This window comes from Muscardinus avellanarius (genome assembly GCF_963383645.1).
Source record: "Muscardinus avellanarius genome assembly, chromosome: 13".
NCBI lineage: Eukaryota > Metazoa > Chordata > Mammalia > Rodentia > Gliridae > Muscardinus > Muscardinus avellanarius.
Genome location: NC_137799.1, coordinates 8,133,595 through 8,157,757, shown reverse-complemented (window position 1 = coordinate 8,157,757; position 24,163 = coordinate 8,133,595). Strand labels below are relative to the sequence as shown.

Genomic DNA, 24,163 nt, shown 5'->3' with positions numbered 1-24,163 from the left:
GTTTGCTGGGTCGCCCTCTACCGACCAGTCGAGGTAGGATGCTTCGTGAAGCACACAGGCAGGGACTGAGGGCTCCATTCCTAGGAAGCTGTTTCGGGTGTTGCGGCTTGGCCTGGTCATGGCCAGAATCGCCCTGGGTCTCAGGGTGGGGAGTTGAGCTGCAGGTGCTTAATGCCCCAAGGCATATGGGATGTACCGCAGTGGACTGCCCTGTTTGGGCTGGAAAAGTTCTGAGAACAGATTTCACAATCCCATTGCATAGAGCTGGAGGCTGAGGCCTGAAGTGGGAAAGGGACTTGCCCAAGGTCACTTGGACAGTGGTTATCCAAAATAGGACTAGAGACTAGAATGGCCTCCTGCTTCTTAACTTCAAGAACTCTCGCCGGGCGTGGTGGCGCACGCTTGTAATCCCCGCGCTTGGGAGGCAGAGACAGGAGGATGGCGCAGGTTCGAAGCCAGCCATGCTGGCTTAAGAGACCCTGTTTCCAAATAAAGTATAAAATAGGTCTGGGAGTGTAGCCCGGAGGTAGAAGGGTTTCCAGGAACCCCAGTACCACCAAAAGAGAGAGAGAAAAAAGAACTCAGCCTGGTGTGGTGGCGCGCAACGCGCTTGGGAGGTGGAGACAAGAGGATCGCGCAGGTTCGAAGCCAGACGAGCTGGCTTAAGTGACCCTATTCCCAAATTTAAAAAAATATATAAAATAGGTCTGGGAGTGTAGCCCGGAGGTAGAAGGGCTTCCAGGAACCCCAGAACCACCAAAAAAAAAAAAAAAAGAAAAGAAAAAGAACTCTCCTCCAAGGCCCTTCCAGCCTACCATAGGACCTGAGCTTCAAAAGGGCCCTGCCCTCAGCCACCCCACTTAGGGTAGCTAGCCTCACCACAGGTTGGCCTTTGGGATAACAGTGGAGTGGCTGCTGGAAGATGGGGGCCTGGGGGCATAGATGTTTGGGTCCCCTGACCACCTTGTGCCTGCAGGCCACAATGCTGCTCGGGGCAAGTCTGGTGGGGCTGCTGCTATTCTCCAAGCTGGTGCTGAAACTGCCCTGGACTCAGGTGGGGTTCTCCCTGCTCCTGCTCTACTTGGGGTCTGGCGGCTGGCGCTTCGTCCGGATCTTTGTCAAGACCATCAGGCGCGATATCTTGTGAGTACCTGATCCAGTCCTTCCTGGGGTCTCAGCCATGTTGGACTCCTGGTCCCCAGACTTCCCAGATCAGACCCCATAGTCCCTACCAGCACAGGACACCTGGGCCCCAAGGAGCCTCTCTCCTCCACCCCCTTCACCTGACAGGAGTACCTGGTACTTCCATCTCCGAGGTCAAAGTCTTTTCCAAGTGAGGCTCCTTGACCTTTGACACACACTGACCCCAGGTATGTTGAGGAGACATCTGCAAGCTGTCCTGAGGACACTGGTTTACTTGAAGTGAAGAGGGCCCCAGTGGGAAAGGACCTGTCCTCGGGTTGGCACGAGCCTGAGAGGGTACAAAGGGCACTGAGTTCTGGAGCAGGGCTCCGAGGTAGACATCTGGGAGAACCTGCTCCCCGTTGCTCCATGCCAGGTCCTGGGCTGGCTCTGAGGCCCAGAGAGAAACAAAGCAGATCTAGCCTGCCAAGCTTAGGTTCCTTAAACTGGCAGCGCCTTGTGGGCAGAGACCCTGGCAGTCTTGCTTACTCCTGTGGCCCAGCACAGTGAGCCCCGCCTAGAACAGACGGCTCAGCATTTGTCAGTCTGGGCTGATTCTAAACGGAGCTGTGGAGTGGCCTGCAGGAAGGGTGGCAGCTGGAGCTGTGGGAGTGCCGAGGAGGACAGATGGCCTCGGCCAGGGGCTCGGGGAACCCAGAGGCCCCTGCAGGAAAGGAGCTGTACTCAGAGGTGCCTTGAAGCTGGTGGAAGGGGGGAGACCAACCCCCAGGCACAGAATCAGCAAAGGCACGGGGGCTGGAGAGTTTCTTTGGCACGATGGTGCATGCTTATAATCCTAGTACTTAGGAGATTGAGACAGGAGGATTGTGGGCCTGAGCAATTTAGCAAGAACCTCAACAACTGAACAAGCTCCTGTTTCAAATAAAAAAGGGCAGCCGGGCCTGGTGGCGCACGCTTGTAATCCCAGCATTTGGGAGGCTGAGACCGGAGGATCGCGGTTTGTGGACAGCCTCAGCTACTTAGTGAGGCCCTCTACAACTCAGTAAGACCCGGTTTCAAAATAAAGGATAAAAAATAGGGCAGGGGGTGTAGCTCGGAGGTCGAATGCCCCTGGGTTCCATCCCCAGACCCGCACACACACAAAAAGGCAGCTGGGCTTGGTAATGCATGCTTGTAATCCCAGTACTTGGGAGGCTGTGAGAGGAGGATTGCAGGTTGGATGACATCTTCGGCAAGTACTGAGACTCTCATCAATCTAGTGAGACCCTGTTTCAAAATAAAATAGGGCTGAGAGTACAGCTTGGAGGTAGAATGTCCCTGGGTTCAGTTCCCAGTACCAAAAAAAAATTTTTTTTAATAAAAAATGCTGGGTGTTGCTGGGCATGGTGGCGCACACTTGTAATCCCCATGCTTGGGAGGCAGAGGCAGGTTTGAAGCCAGCTTTGCTGGCTTAAGAGACCCTGTTTCCAAATTTTAAAAAAATATATAAAATAGGTCTGGGAGTGTATCCCAGAGGTAGAAGGGTTCCATCTCCAAACACACACACACACACACACACACACACACACACAAAGATACTGGGTGTAGTGGCACATGCTTGTAATCCCAATACTTGGGAGACTGAGACAGGAGGATTACAGATTCGCAGCCAGCCTCAGCTACTTTGTTAGGTCCTCTGCAGTTTAATGAGATCCTGCTTCAAAATAAAGAATAAAAAATTGGGCCGGGTGTGGTGGGACTTGCTTGTAACCCCAGCATTTGGGAGGCTGAGACAGGAGGATCACGGTTGGAGGACAGCCTCGGCTACCTAGTGAGGTCCTTTGCAACTCAGTGATACCCTGTTTTGAAATAAAGAATAAAAAAAAGAGCTGGGGGTATAGCTCAGAGGTGGAATATTCTGTGTTTAATTCCTAGTACCACACACACACACACACACACACACACACATACACACAAATAAGTAAAAAGGGCTGGGGGTGTAGCTCAGAGGTGGAATACTCTGTGTTTAATTCCTAGTACCACACACACACACACACACACACACACACACACACACACAAATAAGTAAAAAGGGCTGGGGGTGTAGCTCAGAGGTGGAATACTCTGTGTTTAATTCCTAGTACCACACACACACACACACACACACACACACACACAAGTAAAAAGGGTTGGGGGTGTAGCTCAGAGGTGGAATACTCTGTGTTTAATTCCTAGTAAAACACACACACACACACACACACACACACACACACACACACACACACACACAAAGTAAAAAGGGCTGGGGGTGTAGCTCAAAGGTAGAGCTTTTCCAGATTAGATCCTGAGTACTCTCCCACACACAAAACAAAGGCTGGAGTACTCAGAGGATTCAAGGGTCAGAGGGTGGGGAGGGGAGGCAGGAAGGGGAGTGGGTAGGTGATTCCACAGTACTAAACTCCCTAGTGCTCAGCAGACCTGGGGGATGAGGTGGTGAACAAGACAGCCTTCCCCCTTTGACTCACCTGTTTCCTGAGCCCAGGTGGCATTGGCGGTGGGGCAGTGCATATGGGCTTTGGGAGGCCCTGGAGGGAGAGTCTGGACCACTAGCTGGGGCCCTGGAAGCCTTCGGGCAGAGCGGCAGGCTCGGAGGGGAGCAGGAGTTGAACTGCACCCAGAAAGGCCTGCGGTTAGGCCACACTCCACCTTTTGTTTGTTTTGTGTGTGGTACTGGGAATGGAACCCAGGGACATTCTACCCCTGAGCCACACACCCCCCCAGCCCAATTTTATTTTTTATTTTGAAACAGGATCTTGCTAAGTTGCTGAGAGCCTTGCTACGTTGTTGCCGAGTCCTCTAACCTGTAATCCTCCTGTCTCAGCTTCCTTTTCCTGGAATTACTGGTGCAGAGATTCTTTTTGTTTTTTGTTTGTGTTCATGGTGCTGGAGATTGAACCCCAGGGTCATTCTGTCCCTGAGCTACACCCTCAGCCCTTTTTACTTTTCTATTTTGAAATAGCATCTCACTAAGTTGCTGAGATTGGCCCGGAGCCCATGATCTTTCGCTCTCGGCACCCGAGTGCTGGGGCTGCAGCTGTGCACTCACACTCCGCCTTCGAAGCCCTCTGTAAACTGCGGCGGTATGAGAGGCTCCGCTTCTTCCTCCTCTGTCAGGAAAGAGTGTCGCTGTGAGGCTGTCGTGAGAGGGTGTGGCTGATGGCCCCGGGCACCCAGGAGGAACTGGCACGTGAAGCTGGGCTTGTGGGCAGCAGCCTGGGCTGGGGTATTTCCCAGCCCTGCCAGCCCTCCTCGCGCAGGCTCACGGTGCTCTGGCTTGCTTCCCACAGTGGCGGCCTGGTGCTCCTGAGGGTGAAGGCGAAGGTTCGGCGGTACCTGCGGGAGCGGCGGACGGTGCCTGTGCTGTTTGCCTCTACGGTGCAGCGCCACCCCAACAAGACGGCCCTGATCTTCGAGGGCACAGACACCCACTGGACCTTCCGCCAGCTGGATGACTACTCCAGCAGCGTGGCCAACTTCCTGCAGGCCCGGGGCCTGGCCTCAGGCGACGTGGCCGCCCTCTTCATGGAAAACCGAAATGAGTTTGTGGGCCTGTGGCTGGGCATGGCCAAGCTGGGCGTGGAGGCGGCGCTCATCAACACCAACCTCCGGCGCGACGCCCTGCGCCACTGCCTCTCCACCTCCAAGGCCCGCGCCCTCATCTTTGGTAGCGAGATGGCCCCAGGTGAGCTCCGGGGGCTCCACAGACCGCTCCCTTCCAGCTCTGGGGGAGGTGGCAGTGTGGGTCCGTGCTTAAGGGCATGGCCCCTGCCAGGGAAGCTGGAGATTTGGAGTGATTGGCAGCTTCTCTGAGCCCCGGTTTCCCCACCGGTGGCACCTGCCTACTGCTGATCTTAAGCACTGCTGATCCTGAAACACTAGCTAAGTGGCGGGTGCTGCTGGCCCCGGGCATGATGGCAGCCTCCTTGTGACTAATTGGGTCTCACGTGCCTCGCTCCTACGGTAGGGGCAGGACTCCACTTCCCGCTCTCCTTGGGGCGATCGCCTTTTATTTGCTGCCGTGGTGGGTGCCAAGCATGCTGAACTTGGTGTTCACAAGAGCGGCTCTGATCTTCACAGACCAGGGAGGGAGGGCTCGGCATCTTGGCATATGGATGAGAAGACAAACTCGGAGGGAGGAAGTGGGGAGCTCACTCAAGGTGGCAGTTGTAAGTGGCAGGGCTGTTTTTTTGGTTTTTTGGGGGTGTGTATGTGTGTGTACCCCAAGAGGATCAAACCCAGAGCCTTCAGCATGCGAGGCAAGTGCCGTGACACTAACCACACAGAGCGCCTGCTGGGCTCTGCCGGAAGATGCCCAACCCTTTTTTACTTTATCTTGAGACAGGATCTAAGTTGCACAGGCCGACCTCCAACTGGTGCTCCTCCGGCCTCAGCCACCTGGGTACTTGGGGTTCCAGGTGTGTGCCACTACGCCTGACGTGATTAGGGTCTGGTCTCAGGTTTGACCAGAGTGCTTGCTCTTTCTCCCTGTACTGCTGTGGTTATGAAATAGTGGACAGGAATATTATTAACATGTTTCAGGGAACTGGGCACAATGGCACATTCCTAGAATCCCAGTACTTGGGAGACTGAGACAAGGGGATGGTATGTTTAAGGCCATCGTGTAGAAGGCTAGACCCTGTTTCATTTTATTTTATCATTATTTTTTTTTATGGTACTGGGGATGGAACCCCAGGGGCATTCTACCTCCGAGCTATACCTCCAGCTCTATTTTTTATTCTTTATTTTGAAACTGGGTCTCACTAAGTTGCAAAGGGCCTCATTAACTTGTAGCTGAGGCTGTCCTCGAACCATGGTCCTCCTGTGTCAGCCTCCCAAATTCTGGGATTACAAGCATTCGCTACCACTCCCGGCAGACCCTGTTTCAAAAGTAATAAAGAAGCCAGGCAGAGTGGCACATTCCTGTAATCCTCATACTTAGGAGGCTGAAACAGGAGGATTGCCGGTTTGCGGCCAGATTGAGCAAGTAGTGAAACTCTCATCAACCCTGTTACAAGATCAAGAAATAAAAGCCGAATCCGTGCGTGGTGGCGCACGCTTGTAATCCCAGCATTCAGGAGGCGGAGAAGGAGGATCGCAGACAGCCTCAGCTACTTAGACCCTCCACAATTTAGTGAGACCCTGTTTCAAAATAAAGAATAAAAAATAGGGCTGGAGGTGTAGTTCGGGGTAGAATGCCCCCGGGTTCAACTTCTGATACCACAGTAATAATGATAGTAATATGATAACAGCGCTGAGCACTGTGATGCACGCCTGTTGTAGTCCCAGTACTCGGAGGCTGAGACAGGAGGATCTCAAGTTCAACACCAGCCTCAGCAACTTAGTGAGACCTATTTCAGAATACAAACTAAGCCGGGCTTGGTGGCGCACGCTTGTAATCCTAGCATTTGGGAGAATGAGACAGAAGGATTGAGGTTCAGGGACAGCCTCAGCTACTTAGTGAGGCCCTCCGCAACTCAGTGAGACCCTGTTTCCAAATAAAGAATAAAAAATAGGGCTGGGGGTATAGCTCTGAGGTAGAATGCCCCTGGGTTCCATCCCCAGTACTGCAAAAAATAAAAAAATAAAAAATAAAATAGGCAGCTGGGCATGGTAGCACAGGCCTGTAATCCTAGTACTTGGGAGGCTGAAACAGGAGGATCATAGGTTTAAGGACAGCCTAAGCAAGTAGTAGGACTATCCAGCCTAGCAAGACCCTGTTTCAAAATAAAAATTAGCCAGGCGTGGTGGCGCATGCTTTTAATCCCAGCATTTGGGAGGCTGAGACAGGAGGATTGCGGTTCGCAGACAGCCTCAGCTACTTAGGCCTTCTGCAATTTAGTGAAACTCTGTTTCAAAATAAAGAAAAAAAAATAGCACTGGGGGTGTAGCTCGGAGGTAGAATGCCTTTGGTTTCAATCCCCAGTACCAGAAAAAAAAAAAAAAATTGTGGTGGATATACCTGTGAGCCATATCCCTGGGTTCACCCCCAGATCCACACAAAAAAGGTGACCAGAGGAGCTCAGTGGTACAGCGTTCGGTGTGTCCACGGCCGTAGGTTGTGCTGAGTGGATCAGTACTGCCCATGGCCAGGGTGCCCAAGGATCTGGGGAGCCTGCAAGAAGGTTCCCACCCAGAGGGAATGGGAGCCTCTGACCCCCACTCCCATCCTCCAGCTGGTCCCCTGCAGAGTGGCACAGCACATTGGCTAAGAGCTCAGTCTTGTCGAGAGGTAGTCTTCCCTCCCATTCTCAGTACCTTGGTTTTCTCCTCTGTAAAACAGGCTACAGTTGCTACCTGCCCCCTCGGGCCAAGGAGCGGAGGATGCTCAGAGGAATCCGAGGCGTAGTTAGCCAGCAGCTCAGGGGAGCTGTGCTCTTACGGGCAGCTCAGGGGCTTCTTCCGCTTCCTCCCACACCAGCCAGTCTCCCTGGCAACAGCGGCCCTGGCACGAGCAGAGGTCCTGGGAACCCAGGGCTTCCTGGCCTGCCTGCAGACCTGCCTATCTCTCCCACAGCTGTCTGTGAGATACATGCCAGCCTGGACTCCACGCTCAGCCTCTTCTGTTCTGGCTCCTGGGAGCCCAGCACGGTGCCTGCTGGCACAGAGCACCTGGACCCTCTGCTGGAAGATGCCCCCAAGCACCTGCCCAGCCGCCCTGACAAGGGCTTCACAGGTGGGCCCCACCCCATGGAGGGCCCTACGATGGGCCAGGGATAGAGCACTGGGGCTCCTCAGGGCTTCCTTATGCCTTGTATGGGCACTGTCACCTCCCTTTGTCGGTCTGGAAAATGGGGAAGGAAACCCCGGGCCATCCTGGGGTCACCACGAAGGTGAAATTTGCTGAGGTGTATAAAAGTGCTAGGTTCAAGCTGGCTGGTGCATGCCTGTAATCCCAGTACTTGGGAGGCTGAGACAAGAGAATCACAGTTTGTGGACAGCCTCAGCTATCTAGTGAGGCTGTTTGCGATTCAGTGAGACTTTGTTTCAAAATAAAGAATAAAAAATAGGGCTGGGGGTGTAGCCCAGAGGTAGAAGGCCCTGGGTTCCATCCCCAGTACTGCAAAAAAAAAAAAAAAAAAAAAAAAAAGTGCTAGGCTCAAGAATCCAAAATCCAGTTCTGTGATTTGGGGAGCAGCCTTCACTGGTGCCTGACTTGCAGAATCGTGTGTGCCCCTGGGATCTGTGTTGACGGCACTTTTCCCACGTTGAGGCCCTGTCCAGTGCAGGATGCCCAGCTGTGATCCTCTAGACACTGGCTGCCTTCCCCACCCCTCCTCCAGGCCTCCCTGACCTCCCCTCTCCTCTACGCCCAGCCTACCTGGTCCGTGCCTCTTCATACTTCCCTATTCCCAGCCTACCTGGTCCGTGCCTCTTCATACTTCCCTATTCCCTAGGCCGCCTGGCCTGAGGTGTTGCCTGGGGGCTCCAGCCAGGCCGGCAAGCCATAGCCGAGCTCTTCTGGCCTTGTTGCTCTCCTGTGTGACCACAGATTCCCAGCTGCTTTCAGAGCCTTGGCTGCCACAGCCATAAAATCGGGCACAGCAATGGAGGCTGCTTTGTGGGTTGACTTTAAGGGCTGAAAAGAATACAGTGTGCCACGTCCTGAGGCCAGGGCCTCCTCAGCGTCCTTACTGCTGTGACCGCAGTACCAGTGCGGACTCCATAGAGGAGGGATGGTGTGTCGGGCTCTCAGTTCAGAGGTTCGGTCCATAGGACCAGCTCTGAAGGAAGCAAATAGAACGAAGGTATGTGGAGGGTTGCTTCTCTCACGTCGTGGAGGGCGGGGGCAGCGAGAAAAAACCTGCCTCACCCCACCTGCATGTTGCCACCAGTCAGTCCATTCAAATTGATAATCCATCATGGATTTATCTGCTGATGAGATTAGAACGCTCATGTTTTAGTCATTTCATCTCTAAGTATCTTGGCATTGCCAGTCCTTGACCTTTTCCAAGGAACATTCTTTTTTTTGGGGGGGGTAGTACTGGGAGTGGAACCTAAAGGTTTTCTACCTCCGGGCTATACTCCCAGACCTATTTTATGCTTTATTTGGAAACGGTCTCACTAAGTTGCTGAGAGCCTCACTCAGTAGCTGAGGCTGGCTTCGAACCCGTGCGATCCTCCTGCCTCAGCCTCCCCAGCGCGGGGATTACAAGCGTGTGCCACCAGGCCTGGCTCCAAGGGACATTCTGTATGCACACTGTGACAGCAGAGCCCAGCGAGGCCGTGGTCCTTGTCGTTACTCACCTCTCCTCTCCTAGCTCCTGAGTACTTGAGCAAGCTGCTTGAGGGCAGGGCCTGTGGCTGGTCCACCCTGGTGCCCTCACGCTGCTCAGAGCTGGCACACGGCAGCCAGCCGGGTTGCTTGGCCTGTGCACTTACCTAGTGGAATGCTGACATCCCAAGCCTTCAGCCTGGCAGGGCTGCGCCTCCTGTAGGAACTGTGACTTGATGGTCCCCAACCAGAGTTTCAGGGCAGGGTGAATAGATGGTCAGCAGTGCTGGCTCCCATTTCCTGCAGCTAGGACGTGGGCAGGCATCCCCTCCTGGAAGGCCCTGGTGCCTGGCCAGGTGGTGCTGCCAGGAGTCGTGGGGTCTGTGTTTCCGTCCTCCCCACGTTTGCCACTCTGCATTGTCCTAAGTGTCCCGCCCAGCTAGGACCTCTGAGGGGGAAGAGGTGTGCCGAGGGGGTGCGGGATGCACCCGCGGCACCGCCTGCCTCGCGCGGCCCAGCCCTGTGCTGTTGCCTCAGCCACCCTTCTCTTCTTCAGATACGCTCTTCTATATCTACACGTCGGGCACCACAGGGCTACCCAAAGCCGCCATCGTGGTGCACAGCAGGTAGGGCAGGCGCCCAGGCTGGGGCGGGCTCGGCGGGGCCGGGCAGCCTCCTCCCGACATCCCGGGCCCACCAAGCCCTCGGTCCTCCGCCCCTCCAGGTACTACCGCATGGCTGCCCTGGTCTACTACGGATTCCGCATGCGGTCTGACGACGTCGTCTATGATTGCCTCCCTCTCTACCACTCTGCAGGTAACCCTGGGCTCCCTCTGCTTCCGGCACCCCGAGTCCTTGGGAGCCCCACCTTTCCCGTCAGGCAGCATGCTGCAATAGAATAAATGTGTGCACATCCAGGCGTGGCCGCCACTTCACCTCAGCCTGGTCCGTGGAGGGCCAGCACACCAGCCTCGGGCGGGGGCAGAGTCCCGAGGGCATCTGGGCCGGCTGGCGTATCCCGGTTGCTTTCCACGGATGTGTGTGCGCAGCTTTGCTGCTCACTCACCGGGGCATAATGGGAGTATGGCGTGGTGTGTGTGGTTGGAGCAGGTGCACCACGGGAGCCAGCTCATGCTCGTGGCCGTGGGGGGGCAGGAGCGTGAGTGCAGCAGGTGCCAGCGGCGCCAGTGCAGGGGCCTAGGGCGGCTCTGGAGGTGGCTGGTGTGAGGCGCGGAAGCCAGGCAGAGGAGCTTGGTCCTGCATGGCTGAAGGGCAGCTTCATGGGGTTGGGGGTGACTCCAGAGTCCCCTGGGGCTGCTTAAGGAGTGTGCGCGTGATCCCATGGGCAGGGGGGAGCTGTGGAAGGCATCTGAATAGAGAAGAGAATTGATTGGTTAGTGGGGCTAAGACAGGGCCCGGAAGGAGCCTGGGAAGAAGCCCTGGGCGATGGGTCTCCGTCCCCTTGACCTCCAAGGCCTCTGCCCTCAGGGAACATTGTGGGGATTGGGCAGTGCCTGCTCCATGGCATGACGGTGGTGATTCGGAAGAAGTTCTCGGCCTCTCGGTTCTGGGATGATTGTGTCAAGTACAAGTGCACGGTAAGTGAGGGGGGAGAGTAAGAAGTCCCTGTCCCCTCGCCACGCTCCCACCAGCCATGCTTTGGGACATCCGCTGTGCAGCTCAGCTGGCTCAGAAGGGCTCACGGGGGCAATGTTCCCATTGTTCAGATGGGAAGACTGAGCCCCAGAGAGACAGGGATCACAGAGCAGCTCTGCGGAGGGGAGGGCCTGAGAGACCAGGGACAGTGAAGTAAGGCAGTCCAGGAGCCCAGGCTCACACGGAGTACCCCCAGATCGTGCAGTACATCGGCGAGCTGTGCCGCTACCTCCTGAACCAGCCGACGCGGGAGGCGGAGAACCAGCACCAGGTGCGCATGGCACTAGGCAACGGCCTCCGGCAGTCCATCTGGACCAGCTTCTCCAGCCGCTTCCACATCCCCCAGGTGGCTGAGTTCTACGGGGCCACTGAGTGCAACTGCAGCCTGGGCAACTTTGACAGCCAGGTGCGCTGAGGTTGGGGTGGGTCACGGCACGGGGCCGGTTCCGTCGTGAGAGCGTGGGAGCTGGAGTCACCCCTCGCCCCCACTGTCTATTTTGGGAGACATGGTAGAAGAGCCCTGGCCCAAGTCTTGGCCTTTGCAGGTGGGTGCCTGCGGCTTCAACAGCCGTATCCTGTCCTTCGTGTACCCCATCCGGCTGGTACGAGTCAACGAGGACACCATGGAGCTGATCCGGGGGCCCGATGGCGTCTGCATTCCCTGCCGGCCAGGTCTGCCCCAGGCGGGAATTGGGGGCCAGAGGGGTTTTGGCCTGGGAGAGAGGCCGGCCAGTGTGGGTAGAGGGGAGCCTGTTCTGACCGGGGCCGGCCGTCAGCTCTGCTTGTAGGGCAGCAAGCTATTCATTTCTTTGTCCATTCATCCATCACCCCACCATTCCATTCATTTTCATGTTGACCTGGAGACGCAGAGTCCTGGACGCCTAGGACGATTCCGCCTCCGCCCCTTAGAGTCAGGCTCTAGGTGTTTGAGCCCGCTGCTCTGTGAACGGCTGATGGCCACCCGCCTCGCCGGGATGGCCTGGAAGCTCAGCTCTTTGAGTGGAGCCAGGACCTGAGCAGGCCCCAGGTGGCTTGTCAGGGTGTCTGTCCAGTAGGGTCTGGGCCCCATTTGCTGTGTATTTGCTCATCTTCTGATTGGTTCAGTGGACTACATCACGGAGGGCCCAGGTGTGTCAGACCAGCCAAGATGAGCTCCAGGCTGGAGGTGAAATTAAGTGAACATGCTTCTCCTGCAGTACACCCCTGCTCCCAGAAATGCGGCACTTCTGTGGCAAGCAGTATAAACCAAGTCAGGTTAAAATGCTGAGAACCAGCCAGGCATGGTGGCGCACGCTTGTAAACCCAGCATTTGGGAGGCTGAGACTAGAGTATCGTGGTTTGCAGACAGCCTCAGCTACTTAGTGAGGCCCTCTGCAACTCAGTGAGACCCTGTTTCAAAATAAAGAATAAAAACTAGGGCTGGAGGTGTAGCTTGGAGGTAGAATGCCCTGGGATTCATCCTCAGTACCAAAAAAAAAAAAAAAAAAAAAAAATGCTGAGAGCCAGGCCCAGTGATCTATACATCGAATCCTAGTGACTCCAGGCCGGGCGTGGTGGTGCATGCTTGTAATCCCTGCACTTGAGAGGCAGAGACAGGAGGATCGCGCAGGTTCGAAGCCAGCCTCACTGGCTTAAGAGATCCTGTTTCCAAAAATAAAAAAATATAAAATAGGTCTGGGAGTGTAGCCCGAAGGTAGAAGGGCTTCCAGGAACCCTAGTACCACCAAAAAAAAAAAAAAGAATAAAGAATTGGGCAGGGGGTGTAGCTTGGAGGTCAAATGCCTCTGGGTTCCATCCCCAGACCCACAAAAAAGAAAATTGGGCTGGGAGTGCAACTTGGAGGTAGAATGTCTCTAGGTTCAATCCCCAGCACCACACACACAAAAAGGACTGGGGTTGTAGCTCAGTAGAGAGCTTGCCTTGCATCCAGGAGGCTTTGGATTCGACCCCCAGTACAAAAAAAAAAAAAAAAAAGCAGGGCTCATTGGATGGGGAGGACAGGCGCTGGTGGAAGGGGCCATCTAGGACAAACCTGCCTGCTTCCCATCCCCAGGCCAGCCAGGCCAGCTGGTAGGGCGCATTATCCAGCAGGACCCGCTTCGCCGCTTCGATGGCTACCTGAACCAGGGTGCCAATAACAAGAAGATTGCTCAGGATGTCTTCAAGAAGGGGGACCAGGCCTACCTCACCGGTGGGTTCCAACCTTTTGCCACTGCTTCCAGAGGGGCAGGGAGGGGCGAGGGGACCTCCTGCCATCATCAGAAACACCTTCCCAGGCCTGCCCCTGTTCCAGCCCCTATGGTAAAACATATCCTTGGGCTCCAGTGAGGACTGCCCAGGTCCTGCTCACCCAGGCCCTCCTTAGGTGATGTGCTGGTGATGGACGAGCTGGGCTACCTGTACTTCCGAGACCGGACAGGGGACACCTTCCGCTGGAAAGGCGAGAACGTATCCACCACTGAGGTGGAAGGCACGCTCAGCCGGCTGCTGGACATGGCTGACGTGGCGGTGTATGGCGTCGAGGTGCCAGGTAGATGAGAGGAAGGTGTTTGTTGGGAGGAGCCAGCACGGGGCATTGCCAGCTATTCACTGTCCACTCTCCATCCTCAGGAACCGAGGGCCGAGCTGGAATGGCTGCTGTGGCTAACCCCACTGGCAGCTGTGACCTAGAACGCTTTGCACAGGCCTTGGAAAAGGAGTTACCCCTTTATGCCCGGCCCATCTTCCTGCGCTTCCTGCCTGAACTGCACAAAACAGGTCTGTACCTCACCTCGCAGCCCCTAGGCCTGGGCCGGTCAGGTTCCCGGGGGCAGTCACCTGGCCTTTGCCCACAGCCTTGCAGGTACTTGGTGAGCTGCCCTCCCGGAGGAGGTGTGTGGACAGTGGTTGACAGAGCCTGGCACTGGGCTAGGCCATGGGGAAACAAATTCTGATCAGACCTTTGCTCTTGGAGCCGGTAGATCTGGGAAAGAGGCAGCTGTAGAACAAGCAAGCTCAAAGATTGGGAATGGATGGACCCCATCAAGTAGGCAGCAAGGTGAACGACGAGGTCTTTGGACAACTGGAAGGCTCACCTGTGGAGGTGACATTTAGCTGAGACCTGGATGAAAAGGACTTTCTCAAAGCTGGGTGTGGTAGCGCACGCTTGTAATCCCAGCATTTGGGAGGCTGAGACAGGAGGATCATGGTTTGTGGCCAGCCTCAGCTACTTAGTTGAGGCCCTTTGCAACTCAATGAGACCCTGTTTCAAAATAAAGAATAAAAGCCGGGCGTGGTGGCGCACGCTTGTAATCCCAGCATTTGGGAGGCTGAGACTGGAGGATCGTGGTTCGCGGACAGCCTCAGCTTCTTAGTGAGGCCCACTGCAACTCAGTGAGACCCAGTTTCAAAATAAAGAATAAAAAATAGGGCAGGGGGTGGGGTGTGGCCCTGAGGTTGAATGCCCCTGAGTCCCATCCCCAGACCCACAAAAAAAAAAAAAAAAGGATAAAAAATTGGGCTGAGGGGTGTAGCTCTGAGGTACCCCTGGGCTCCATCCCCAGTACTTCAAAAATAGGACTTTCTAAGGGTGGGCTGTTCCTGTGATGAGAACAGTACGTTTGAAGTCCTCACGACAAGAGGGCCTTAGCGTTGGAGGAATGAAAGGCGAAACCTAAAGCCAGAGGCTTCAAGGGGTGGCAGTGGGGTAAGGAGGGTCAGAGAAGCCCGCAGGCCGAGCCCAGGGCCTTGCGGCCCAGGGTATGAGTTTGGACTCTCCCGGAGTAGCAGGAAGCTAAAGAAGTATTGAAACAAAGCGGTAAGCTGGTCAGTTGGAGTTCCAGAGTTCTCCGGCTGCCGGGCAGAATGGGAAGGACTGCTGGCAGTGCCCAGGGAGGCAGAGGGAGGGCGTGAAGGCAGCGCTGTCAGAGCTGCCCCAGCAAGGCAGGGCCATCTCAGAGTTCCCTGCTGGGCAGGAAGTGTGGAGGCTCAGGCCCAGACCCCCTGTCCTCGCCGCCCCTTCCAGCCTGTGGCTCAGACCCCCTGGCTGCCCATCCTGGGCCACACCTGCCTGGCCATCTTTGCGGCTCATTGTGTCAGCCCCTCCCCCCCCCGCCAACGGCAGGCCTCCCCTGGCATGGGGGAAAAGACATGGTCCAGGCACCCAGACCCCAAGGAGCGCCTGAAGCAGTGGGAAGGGCCCAGGCCTTGGTGTGGCCCACAAGGGCACACGGCTGCCTTGAGCTGCTTGCTCTGAGACTTCTGTCCAGGGGAGGCGGGGAGACTCAGACCTGGGGCTCCAGGCACTTTGCTGCAGAACACCGCTCCAGAGCTCCCGCCACTTGCTCTCCTCAGTCCTGCGGGTCAGCGGGTTGGGCGAGGCTCAGCTGCGGGGCTCTTCTGTTGGCCTTGCCTGGCCCAGAGAGCCGCCATCACTGAGTGACTCCACCGCGGCAGGACAGTCTAAAAGTGCTTGCTTCTCAAACAGTGTGTTGCTACGAACAGTCCCATGGTGTTCAGCCTGCCCTCCAACCTGAGATCCTCCTGTTGTAACCTCCCAAGTACAGGGATTACAGGCATGGGCTACCATGCCCAGCTGGTTAATTTAAAGTGAAATAGCTGCCGGGTGTGGGGCATGGTGGGGGGTGGTGCACGCGCTTGTATCTCTGCGCTTGGGAGGCGGAGACAGGAGGATCGCGCAGATTTGAAGCCAGCCTCGCTGGTTTAAGAGACCCTGTTTCCAAGTAAAAATATAAAAATAGGTGTCTGGGAGTGTAGCCCAGAGGTAGAAGGGTTTCGAGGAACCCCAGTACCACCCCCCAAAAAAAATAATAAGAATAAATAAATTGAAATAGCTGCCTAGGACTAAAGACTACCCCACTGGACAGTGCTGCTTCTGCTACATGTGATTTCTCAGCCTTCTGAAAGCAGATCTGCGCTCCAGGGCCTGCAGGAGGCGGGTGGGAGCCGCCAGGCCCCTTGAGGCCTGGACCAGAGCCCCCATGTAAGTTCTGCCACATTGTGCTGGTCAAAGCAAACAAGGCCAGTCCAGACTTGGGGAGGGAGACTGAAAAAGACTCCACCAGCTCCTGCGCTTTTTTTTTTTTTTTTTTTTTTTTTTTTTGCGGGTCTGGGGGTGGAACCCAGGGGCATTCAACCTCCAAGCTACACCCCTGCCCTATTTTTTCTTCTTTATTTTGAAACCGGGTCTCACTGAGTTGCAGAGGGCCTCACTAAGTAGCTGAGGCAGTCCACGAACCACGATCCTCCAGTCTCAGCCTCCCGAATGCTGGGATTACAAGCGTGTGCCACCACGCCTGGCTTAGCTCCTATGCTTTTTGGTTTTTTTTTTGGTGGCACTGGGAGTGGAACCCAGGGGCTTTCTACCTCCGAGCTATACTCCCAGACCTATTTTATATTTTATTTGGAAACAGGGTCTCACTAAGCTGCTGAGAGCCTCACTAAGTAGCTGAGGCTGGCTTCGAACCTGCGTGATCCTCCTGTCTCAGCCTCCCGAATGCTGGGATTACAAGCCTGCGCCACCACGCCCGGCTTCCTGTGCTTTCTGAGCCTTCTTCCTCATTCCCCAGGAACCTACAAGTTCCAGAAGACAGATCTGCGGAAGGAGGGCTTTGACCCAGCTATTGTGAAAGACCCGCTGTTCTACCTGGAGGCCCGGAAGGGCCGCTACGTCCCGCTGGACCCAGAGGCCTATGCCCGCATCCAGGCAGGCGAGGAGAAGCTGTGACCCGCCCCCCACATCCATCCAAGGGCCAGTGGATGCTGGGCCCAAAGCCCCAGCTCCCACCACAGAGGGGTCCTGGGCTGTGCCAGACCAAAGCAAGCAGGGCCCACACCTCCGCCCCGAGGTGCTGCCCCCCTCCAGAACTGCCCGATGCCTCACTGCCAGCTTCCCCGCAGGCTTTCTGTGAAAGCTGCATGTCCAAGTTGTCCGCTGGGCCCAGGGAGAAGACTGGTAGGGGCCCTCAGGATGACGTTTTGGGTCAGGCAGGGCAGGGAGAGGCAAAGGGGTCACCAAGCTGCTTCCTAGGTGCAGGGAGTTTGGAAATGGGACCAAGGCAGAATCCTCCAGGCTGACTCAGGAAGCAAACAGTGGGCAGGGACAATAGTGGCCATTGATTGGGCAGCCGGGGAGGATACTGCCCCAGTGCTGGCCATGTGCCATTCAGCCCTGCCCACATCTAGGGGTACAGGAGGAGGACCTGGTGTGAACCCCCACCCCCCACCTACAGCAGGAGGTCAAGATAGCACCCCTTGTCTCTACCCCCTTCCCCCATGCTTGTTGGGGGAAGGGAAGGGTGTCCCTCAGAGCTGTGTGGCCTTATCCTCAGTCCTGGCCTGGATATGCAGGGGAGGAGGACTGGCGGGAGCGGGCTCAGGGCCAATAAACTGCATTGACTCCTCCTCGCCTGAGTGCATGCCACCTGAGCACCCCGCCCCGCCGCTGGGCCTCCCCATCCATGCACGATGCACCCACACTAGGCAGGTAAGATGCTGCAGCCACTGCCCCAGGTTCTGGCTTGGATGAAGCCCCAGGTTCTTGGCGGTTCCCACCAAGCCTAGCAAAGAATTTAGTTAGCAGTGTCAGCTTCAAAGTCCAGACCAGTGTGAAGTTGTGGCCTTGGGCAAGTAACGTGGTCTCCTGTGAAAGAGTAGGATTCAGAAGCTAAGAGAGAACCTACTGGTTCATGCCTGTAAACATAGTACTTGAGAAGCTGAGACAATTGCAGGTTCACACCCAACCTCAGCAACTTAGAGAAACCCTATTTCAAAATAAGTAAAATTGAGCTGGGTGTAGTGGTGCAGGCCTGTAATCCCGGTACTTTGGGAGGCCGAGACAGGAGGATGGCAGGCTCAAGGACAGCTCAGCAAGTAGTGAGATTCATCAACCTAGCAAGGCCCCGTTTGAAAGTGAAAATAGAGCTGAGAGTGTCACTTGGAGGTAGAATGCCCCTGGATTCCATCCCCAGTACCACAAAAAATATAAATGAAAAAAGTAAGCCGAGCGTGGTGGCACACACTTGTAATCCCAGCATTCGGGAGGCTGAGACCAGAGGATCGCAGTTTGTGGACAGCCTCAGCTACTTAGTGAACCCTCTGCAACTTAGACCCTGTTTCAAAATAAATAAAAAGCCGGGCGTGGTGGCACACACTTGTAATCCCCGCACCTAGGAGGCTGAGACAGGAGGATCACACAGATTTGAAGCCAGCCTCAGCTACTTAGGCTCTCGGCAACTTATTGAGACCCTGTTTCCAAATAAAATAGAAAATAGGTCTGGGAGTATAGCCCAGAGTTAGAAAGCCTCTTGGTTCCGCTCCCAGTACCACCAAAAAACAAATAAATAATAGAGCTGGAGGTGTAGCTCGGAGGTTGAATGCCCCTGGGTTCCATCCCCAGACCTGCAAATAAGTAAATAAGAAATAGGGCTGGGGGTGTAACTCTGGCAGAATGACCCTGGTTTCAATCCTCGAAACAAAAAACAAAAAGGCCAAAAGAGGGCATTACGAGGAAGGATGTTTAAGAGTCTAAAAGAGCTGGGCATGGTGGCACATGCTTGTAATCCCAGCTTTTGGGAGACTGAGAAGGATTGCAGTTCATGGCCAGCCTCAGCTACTTAAGTGAAGCCCTTGGCAACTCAGTGAGACCCTGTTTCCAAATAAAGAATAAAAAACAGGGCTGGGGGTGTAGCTTGGAGGTAGAATGCCCCTGGGTTCCATCCCAGTACCACAAGAGTCTCAGAAATCCTCAGCAGGGCTGGGTTATTCCCAGGCCCTGACTCCACTTCCTACCTGGGGTGTGTTTTCCCAGTTGTTCGGAGCGGGAAGGATCCTCTTTGTGACTGCCAAAGAGCCAGAGCGAGGCCAACCAGCCTGCCCAGGCAGCTCTGGAGCAGTCTTTAAGTTTTATTTTTTTTTGTACTACTGCTTGAACCCCAGTGCCTCATGCATGCTAGGCAAGCGTGCCCCCCTCCTCCATTTTTAAAATTTTGAGACAGGACCTCACTAAGTTACCCGGGCTGGCCTTATTTGTAATCTTGGTGCCTCAGGCTCCCAGAGCAGTCTCTATAGAGCTGCGCTGAACAGCAGGATGAAGGGTGCTGGAAGTGGAGAAGGTCCTAGCACAGCCAGGGCAGTGGGTGGCACATGCCCCTGGGGCATCTCCAGTACTGACATTTTCCTGGAGTCTGTGAGGTTAGCCTTACAAGTGGGCTGTTCATGGAAAGACCCTGACCTTGGCCAAAGCCTCGGGAGTAGCTGGGAGCTGGAATGCAAAGCCGGGCTGTGTCCTTCCCGCTGAGCTGCTCTGCCTGGCAGGAGCGGGGGAGCCAGAAGTTCCATTCCATGCATGCCTGTGGAGCCAGCTGGGCCACACCCTGGGCCAGCAGCTGACAGTGGCCAGGCTGAGAAACCCTTAGTGCCTCTTGAGTGGCCTTTCCAAGACTGGAGGCTGGTGCCTCTCTGTGGGTTAACAGGAGTACCGCTGGAGCATGGACCCCTACTCAGCGACGCTAAGGGGCTTGGGGGTGGAAAGCATGGCTGTCATGCCAAATGTGGCCAGCAGAGGGCGCACAGAGCTTAGAGATTCACTCCAGGCCCTTAGCGTGGCCAAGGAAAGTTGGGAGGAGCTGTGCCTCCCCGTCACCGAGGCAGGGACCTGACTCAGGAGACCCTGTGGCCGTCTTGTCCTCTGAGGCCCTTCAGTCAGGCTCCCATATGAACATGGTTGGCAGAGCAGTGGTGGCCGCGGTTCAGAACTGTGGCTTGAGTCAGTCAGGCCTGCACTCGAATCCCAGCTCCAGCCTTGCCAGGCTCAGCCTCAGCAGCCCCTCCTGTGAGTGGAGTCAGGGAGCCCAGGTGTGAAAGTGCGATGAAGACAGGTGTGCGAGGAAGCCTCGTGGCCAGGGGCCTGTGCTGTTGAATCTGCTCAATTTGCACAGTAGTTTAAGGAAGAAAAAAGACACGTCCATCCGTTAAGACTGCAGATGAGGCTGTTTCCCAGTTCCACACCTGATCCCCACGCACGCTCCATGGAGACAGTGGACCTGTATCTTGTCATCCCCAAAGCAAGGCCCTTGAGTCATCTCCATGGGTGCAGTCGTTGCTCAGTACAGCTTGTGGGGACCAGAGCGTGGTGGTTCACACCTGTAATCCCAGTGCTTGGGGGGCTGAGACGGGACTATAGATTCCAGGATAGGCTCCGCGATGTAGGGAGACTCAGCAACCTAGTGAGATCCTGTTTCAAAACAAAAACATAAAAGGACTGGGGGAGAGTAGCTTGGAAGTAGAAGCTACCTTGGATGCCCCGTATTCAATTTCCAGTAACACACACACACACACACGTGCGCACACACGCACACAAGAAAACATTCTTGTGAAGTTAATTAAAAATAGCAGTTCCTGACATTATCTAGTGCTTCAGTTTACAGAGTTCTGTGCCAGTCCATCTAGGAGCAGATCCTACAGGTTGCACTGGGCAGGAAGATGGAAACCCAGGCTGGATTTGCCCTGGGGAGCCCCGAGTCTGCAGGGTGGGAGAGTCTGGCCAGAAAAGAAGCCAAGATTGTAAGCTCTAACCAAGTGCCCTAGGGCAAGGAAGGCTTGCTTTCTTTTCTTTCCCTTCCCCTCCCTTCCTTCCTTCCTTCCTTCCTTCCTTTCTTTCTTTCGTGGTACTAGGATTGGGAAACCAGAGGCTTTCTACCTCCGGGCTACACTTCCAGACCTATATTTGGAAATAGGGCCTCACTAAGTAGCTGAGGCTGGCTTCCAATCTGTGCGATCCTCCTGTCTCAGCCTCCCAAGCAAGGGGATTACAAGCGTGCTCCACCACGCCCGGCTCAAGGAGGGGGTTTCAAGTAAGGACTTTAGGCAGATATCCAAACTTGCAGGTGAGAGCAAGTTGGTGAGCTTCTTATAATCCCAGTACTTGGGAAGCTGCAACAGAAGGGTCATAGGTTTGAGGCCAGCCTCAGCAACTTTGCAAGACTGTTTCAAAATAAAAAGTTTAAATGGAGCTAGGGGTGTAGCTCAGGTAGAACAGCCCTGGATTCAATCTCTAGTACAAAAAAAAAAAAAGGACAGTGAGGCTGCAGGGTTGAGGGAGGCGTTAAAAATTGAGGCATGATATGAGATGTGAATCCTACTTCAAGCTACTTCCCCAGACCAATTTTTTTTTTTTTAATACTGGGGGTGAAACCCAGGGGCATTCTACCTCTGAGCTATACCCCCAGCCCTATTTTTTCTTCTTTATTTTGAAACAAGGGCTCACTAAGTTGCAGAGGACCTCACTAAGTAGCTGAGGCTGTCTGTGAACCCACCATCCTGTCTCAGCCTCCCGAATATTGGGATGACAAGCATGTGCCACCATGCCCAGCTTCTTTTATTATTATTTTTGGTGATAGTAGGGATTGGGCCCAGGGGTGCTCTACCATCGCACTACACCCCTGGCCCTATTTCATTTTTATTTTGCAACGTTTGTCAAGTTGCTGAGGCTGGCCTTGAACCTGGGTCTCTAAATCTCAGCCTCCCAAGTGCAGGGATTACAGTGAGCGCCTCACGGGCCCCACCCTGGGGCACTTCCTACTCGCCTTAGCACAAGGCCTCCAGTGCATGATCTCAGATCCTCCTAATGTAAAACAAGTAGATTTTTATCCCCATTCTGCAGACGAAGAATCTGAGGCTGAGAGGTAATCTCTCCAAAGACCAAAAGAGCCCGTGAATGACACGCTGGAAGAAAAGTCTCCTTCCCTGAGCCTTGTTCCCATCTGCGCCCCGCTGGCTGCACCCTGGAAGGGCGCCTCCAGCATCCCCGGAGGTCCCTGCCCTCTGGACAGGCAAGTGGCTGCCCAGGCCAGTGTGTGGCTATCACTTTCAATTCCTGGGAAGAAGGTTAAATACCTCTGAGGGGCCCTTTGAGGCGGCAGCAGCCAGGGAGGAGGCGACCAAGTGACTTTCAAAGGGGCCTGAATGAGAGGCCAGCCCCTCCCCTGAAGAGGGGCCCTGCTTCCTCCTGGCCTAATGATATTCTGGGCTCAGCCCATAGCTTTGGCGGCAGTTTAACCCGAGCTCGGGAGGATTTCTTTCTCACTGATCTCAGCTTGACACCCAATTAGCACAAGAATGGGAGGAGGAAGCCTGCGAGCTTCGACTCCCAGCCTCGCGGGGGCGCGAGGGGAGCGGTGGGAAGACAAAGGGCAGCGGGCGGGGGTGCCCGAGCCCTCGCCTCCCCCACCAGGCGGGCCATTGTCTCCCTCTGAGGTTCAGAGGATGGAGGCCTGTGCCTGGGCTGGAGAGCCCGCCGGAGGGAAGGACGGGAGGGGCCCAGCCTGTTCTGCGGGCATCCTAGGCAGGCATGCAGTGGGGACTGCAAGCCCAGGCCGTGAGGGCCACTGAGTGGGGACGGCATCCTGAGGGCGCCATCCTGGTCTGAGCCGGACACGCGAGGGTCCTTGGACAAGCCACTCATTCTGATCTGTTTTCTCCTGTGAAAAAGGAGTCCCTGTGAGGAGTAATGCTTGTAAAGCATCTGGCAGGTGCAAAACAGTGTTGAATAAATACCTTTGAATTAATACAATGTTAAATTCATATTGTTACTGGCTTGCCCAGAGGTGAACTCTGTCTCTGAACAGCCAAAACCAGCGGGGTGACCAACTACCAAGTGGCTTTTTCTTTTTTTTTTTTTTTTTTTGGTGGTACTGGGGGTGGAACCCAGGGGCTTTCTACCTCCAGGCTATACTCCCAGACCTTTTTTATATTTTATTTGGAAACAGGGTCTCACTAAATTGCTGAGAGCCTCACTAAGTAGCTGAGGCTGGCTCCTCCCGGTCTCAGACTCCCAAGCGCAGGGATTACAAGTGTGTGCCACCACGCCCGGAGGCTTTTTTTTTTTTTTTTTTTGTACTGGGTATTGAACTCAAGGGCATTCTATCTCTGAGAACCACACCCAAGCCCTTCTTAAATTTTACTGTGGTGGTGGAGATGGAACCCAGGGATGTTCTACTTTTGAGCTACAACCCAGCCCTAATTGTATTATTTTATTGGGAAACAGGGTCTCACTAAATTGCTGAGGCTGGCCTCAAACCCAAGACCCTCTGGTCTCAGCCTCCCAAGTACTTGGATTACAGGTTGCTATACCTCGCCCAGATATCACGGTGATTACAAGAAAAAGGAGGAGCCAGGTGTAGTGGTACACACAAGCTAACCCAGTACTTGGGGGGTAAGACAGGAAGGTCACAAATTAAAAGCTACACTGGGAGTGTAGCTCAGAAGTAGAATGCCCTGGGGTTGAATCCTCAGCACCACAAAAAAGAAAAGAAAAAGAGTTGAGAAGTACAATGAAGCTAAGGCCAGGGCCAGGAAGACCAGGGAGGCAGGTGTGAGAGGGTGGTGTTGAATTGGGAGTGTAAAAATGTGGGAGAATCTGGGGTTGCAATATCAGATTAGAAATGAGACTAGCCAGGCGTGGTAGCACAGGATTGTAATCCCAGCATTTGGGAGGCAGAGAGAGGAGGATCCAGGCTCACGGACACCCTCAGCTACTACTTAGTGAGGCCCTTTGCAACTCAGTGAGACCCTGTTTCAAAATAAAGATTAAAGGCTGGGGGGTCAGCTCAGAGGTAGAATGCCCTTGGGTTCAATTCCCCGTAACACACACACACACACACACACACACACACACACACACACACACACACAGGCATCATACCACACACCTGTGATCTCTGTACTTAGGCTGAGACAGGATCGCAGATTCAAGAAGCTCAGCAATAGAGTGAGACTCAGAGCGACAAGCGAGACCCTTCTTCAAAACAAAAATAAAATAAAAAGAGGTGGAGATGTAGCTCGGAGGTAGAATTCTACTAGGTTCAATCTTCAATACCACACACAAAGATGTTATGGCCAGGTGTGGTGGCACATACTTGTAATCCCAACATCTGCGGGCAGAGACCAGAGTATCAGTTACCAGGCAGTCTCAGCTACTTTGTGAGGCCCTTCGCAACTCAGTAAGACCCTATTTCTGTTTTTAAAAATTATTTATTTTTGTGGTTCTGGGGATGGAACCAGGGGCATCTGACCTCTGAGCTACACCCCCTGCCCTTTATTGTGAAATAGGGTCTC

At 54.6% G+C, this 24,163-nt stretch overlaps 1 protein-coding gene across 1 annotated transcript; it reads left to right on the top strand.

Annotated features, from left to right (window-relative positions):
• Window positions 1–982: 982 nt before the first annotated feature.
• Window positions 983–16,775, top strand: SLC27A4 (solute carrier family 27 member 4; the record flags this gene model as incomplete). The annotated part of the gene is made up of 12 exons (XM_080709663.1): window positions 983–1,143; window positions 4,470–4,864; window positions 7,697–7,855; window positions 9,951–10,020; window positions 10,119–10,210; window positions 10,883–10,992; window positions 11,247–11,456; window positions 11,596–11,722; window positions 13,104–13,241; window positions 13,416–13,580; window positions 13,661–13,807; window positions 16,618–16,775. 12 exons carry the CDS (start codon window positions 983–985, stop codon window positions 16,773–16,775), a joined length of 1,932 nt encoding a protein of 643 aa, XP_080565789.1.
• Between the last annotated feature and the right edge of the window lie 7,388 nt (window positions 16,776–24,163).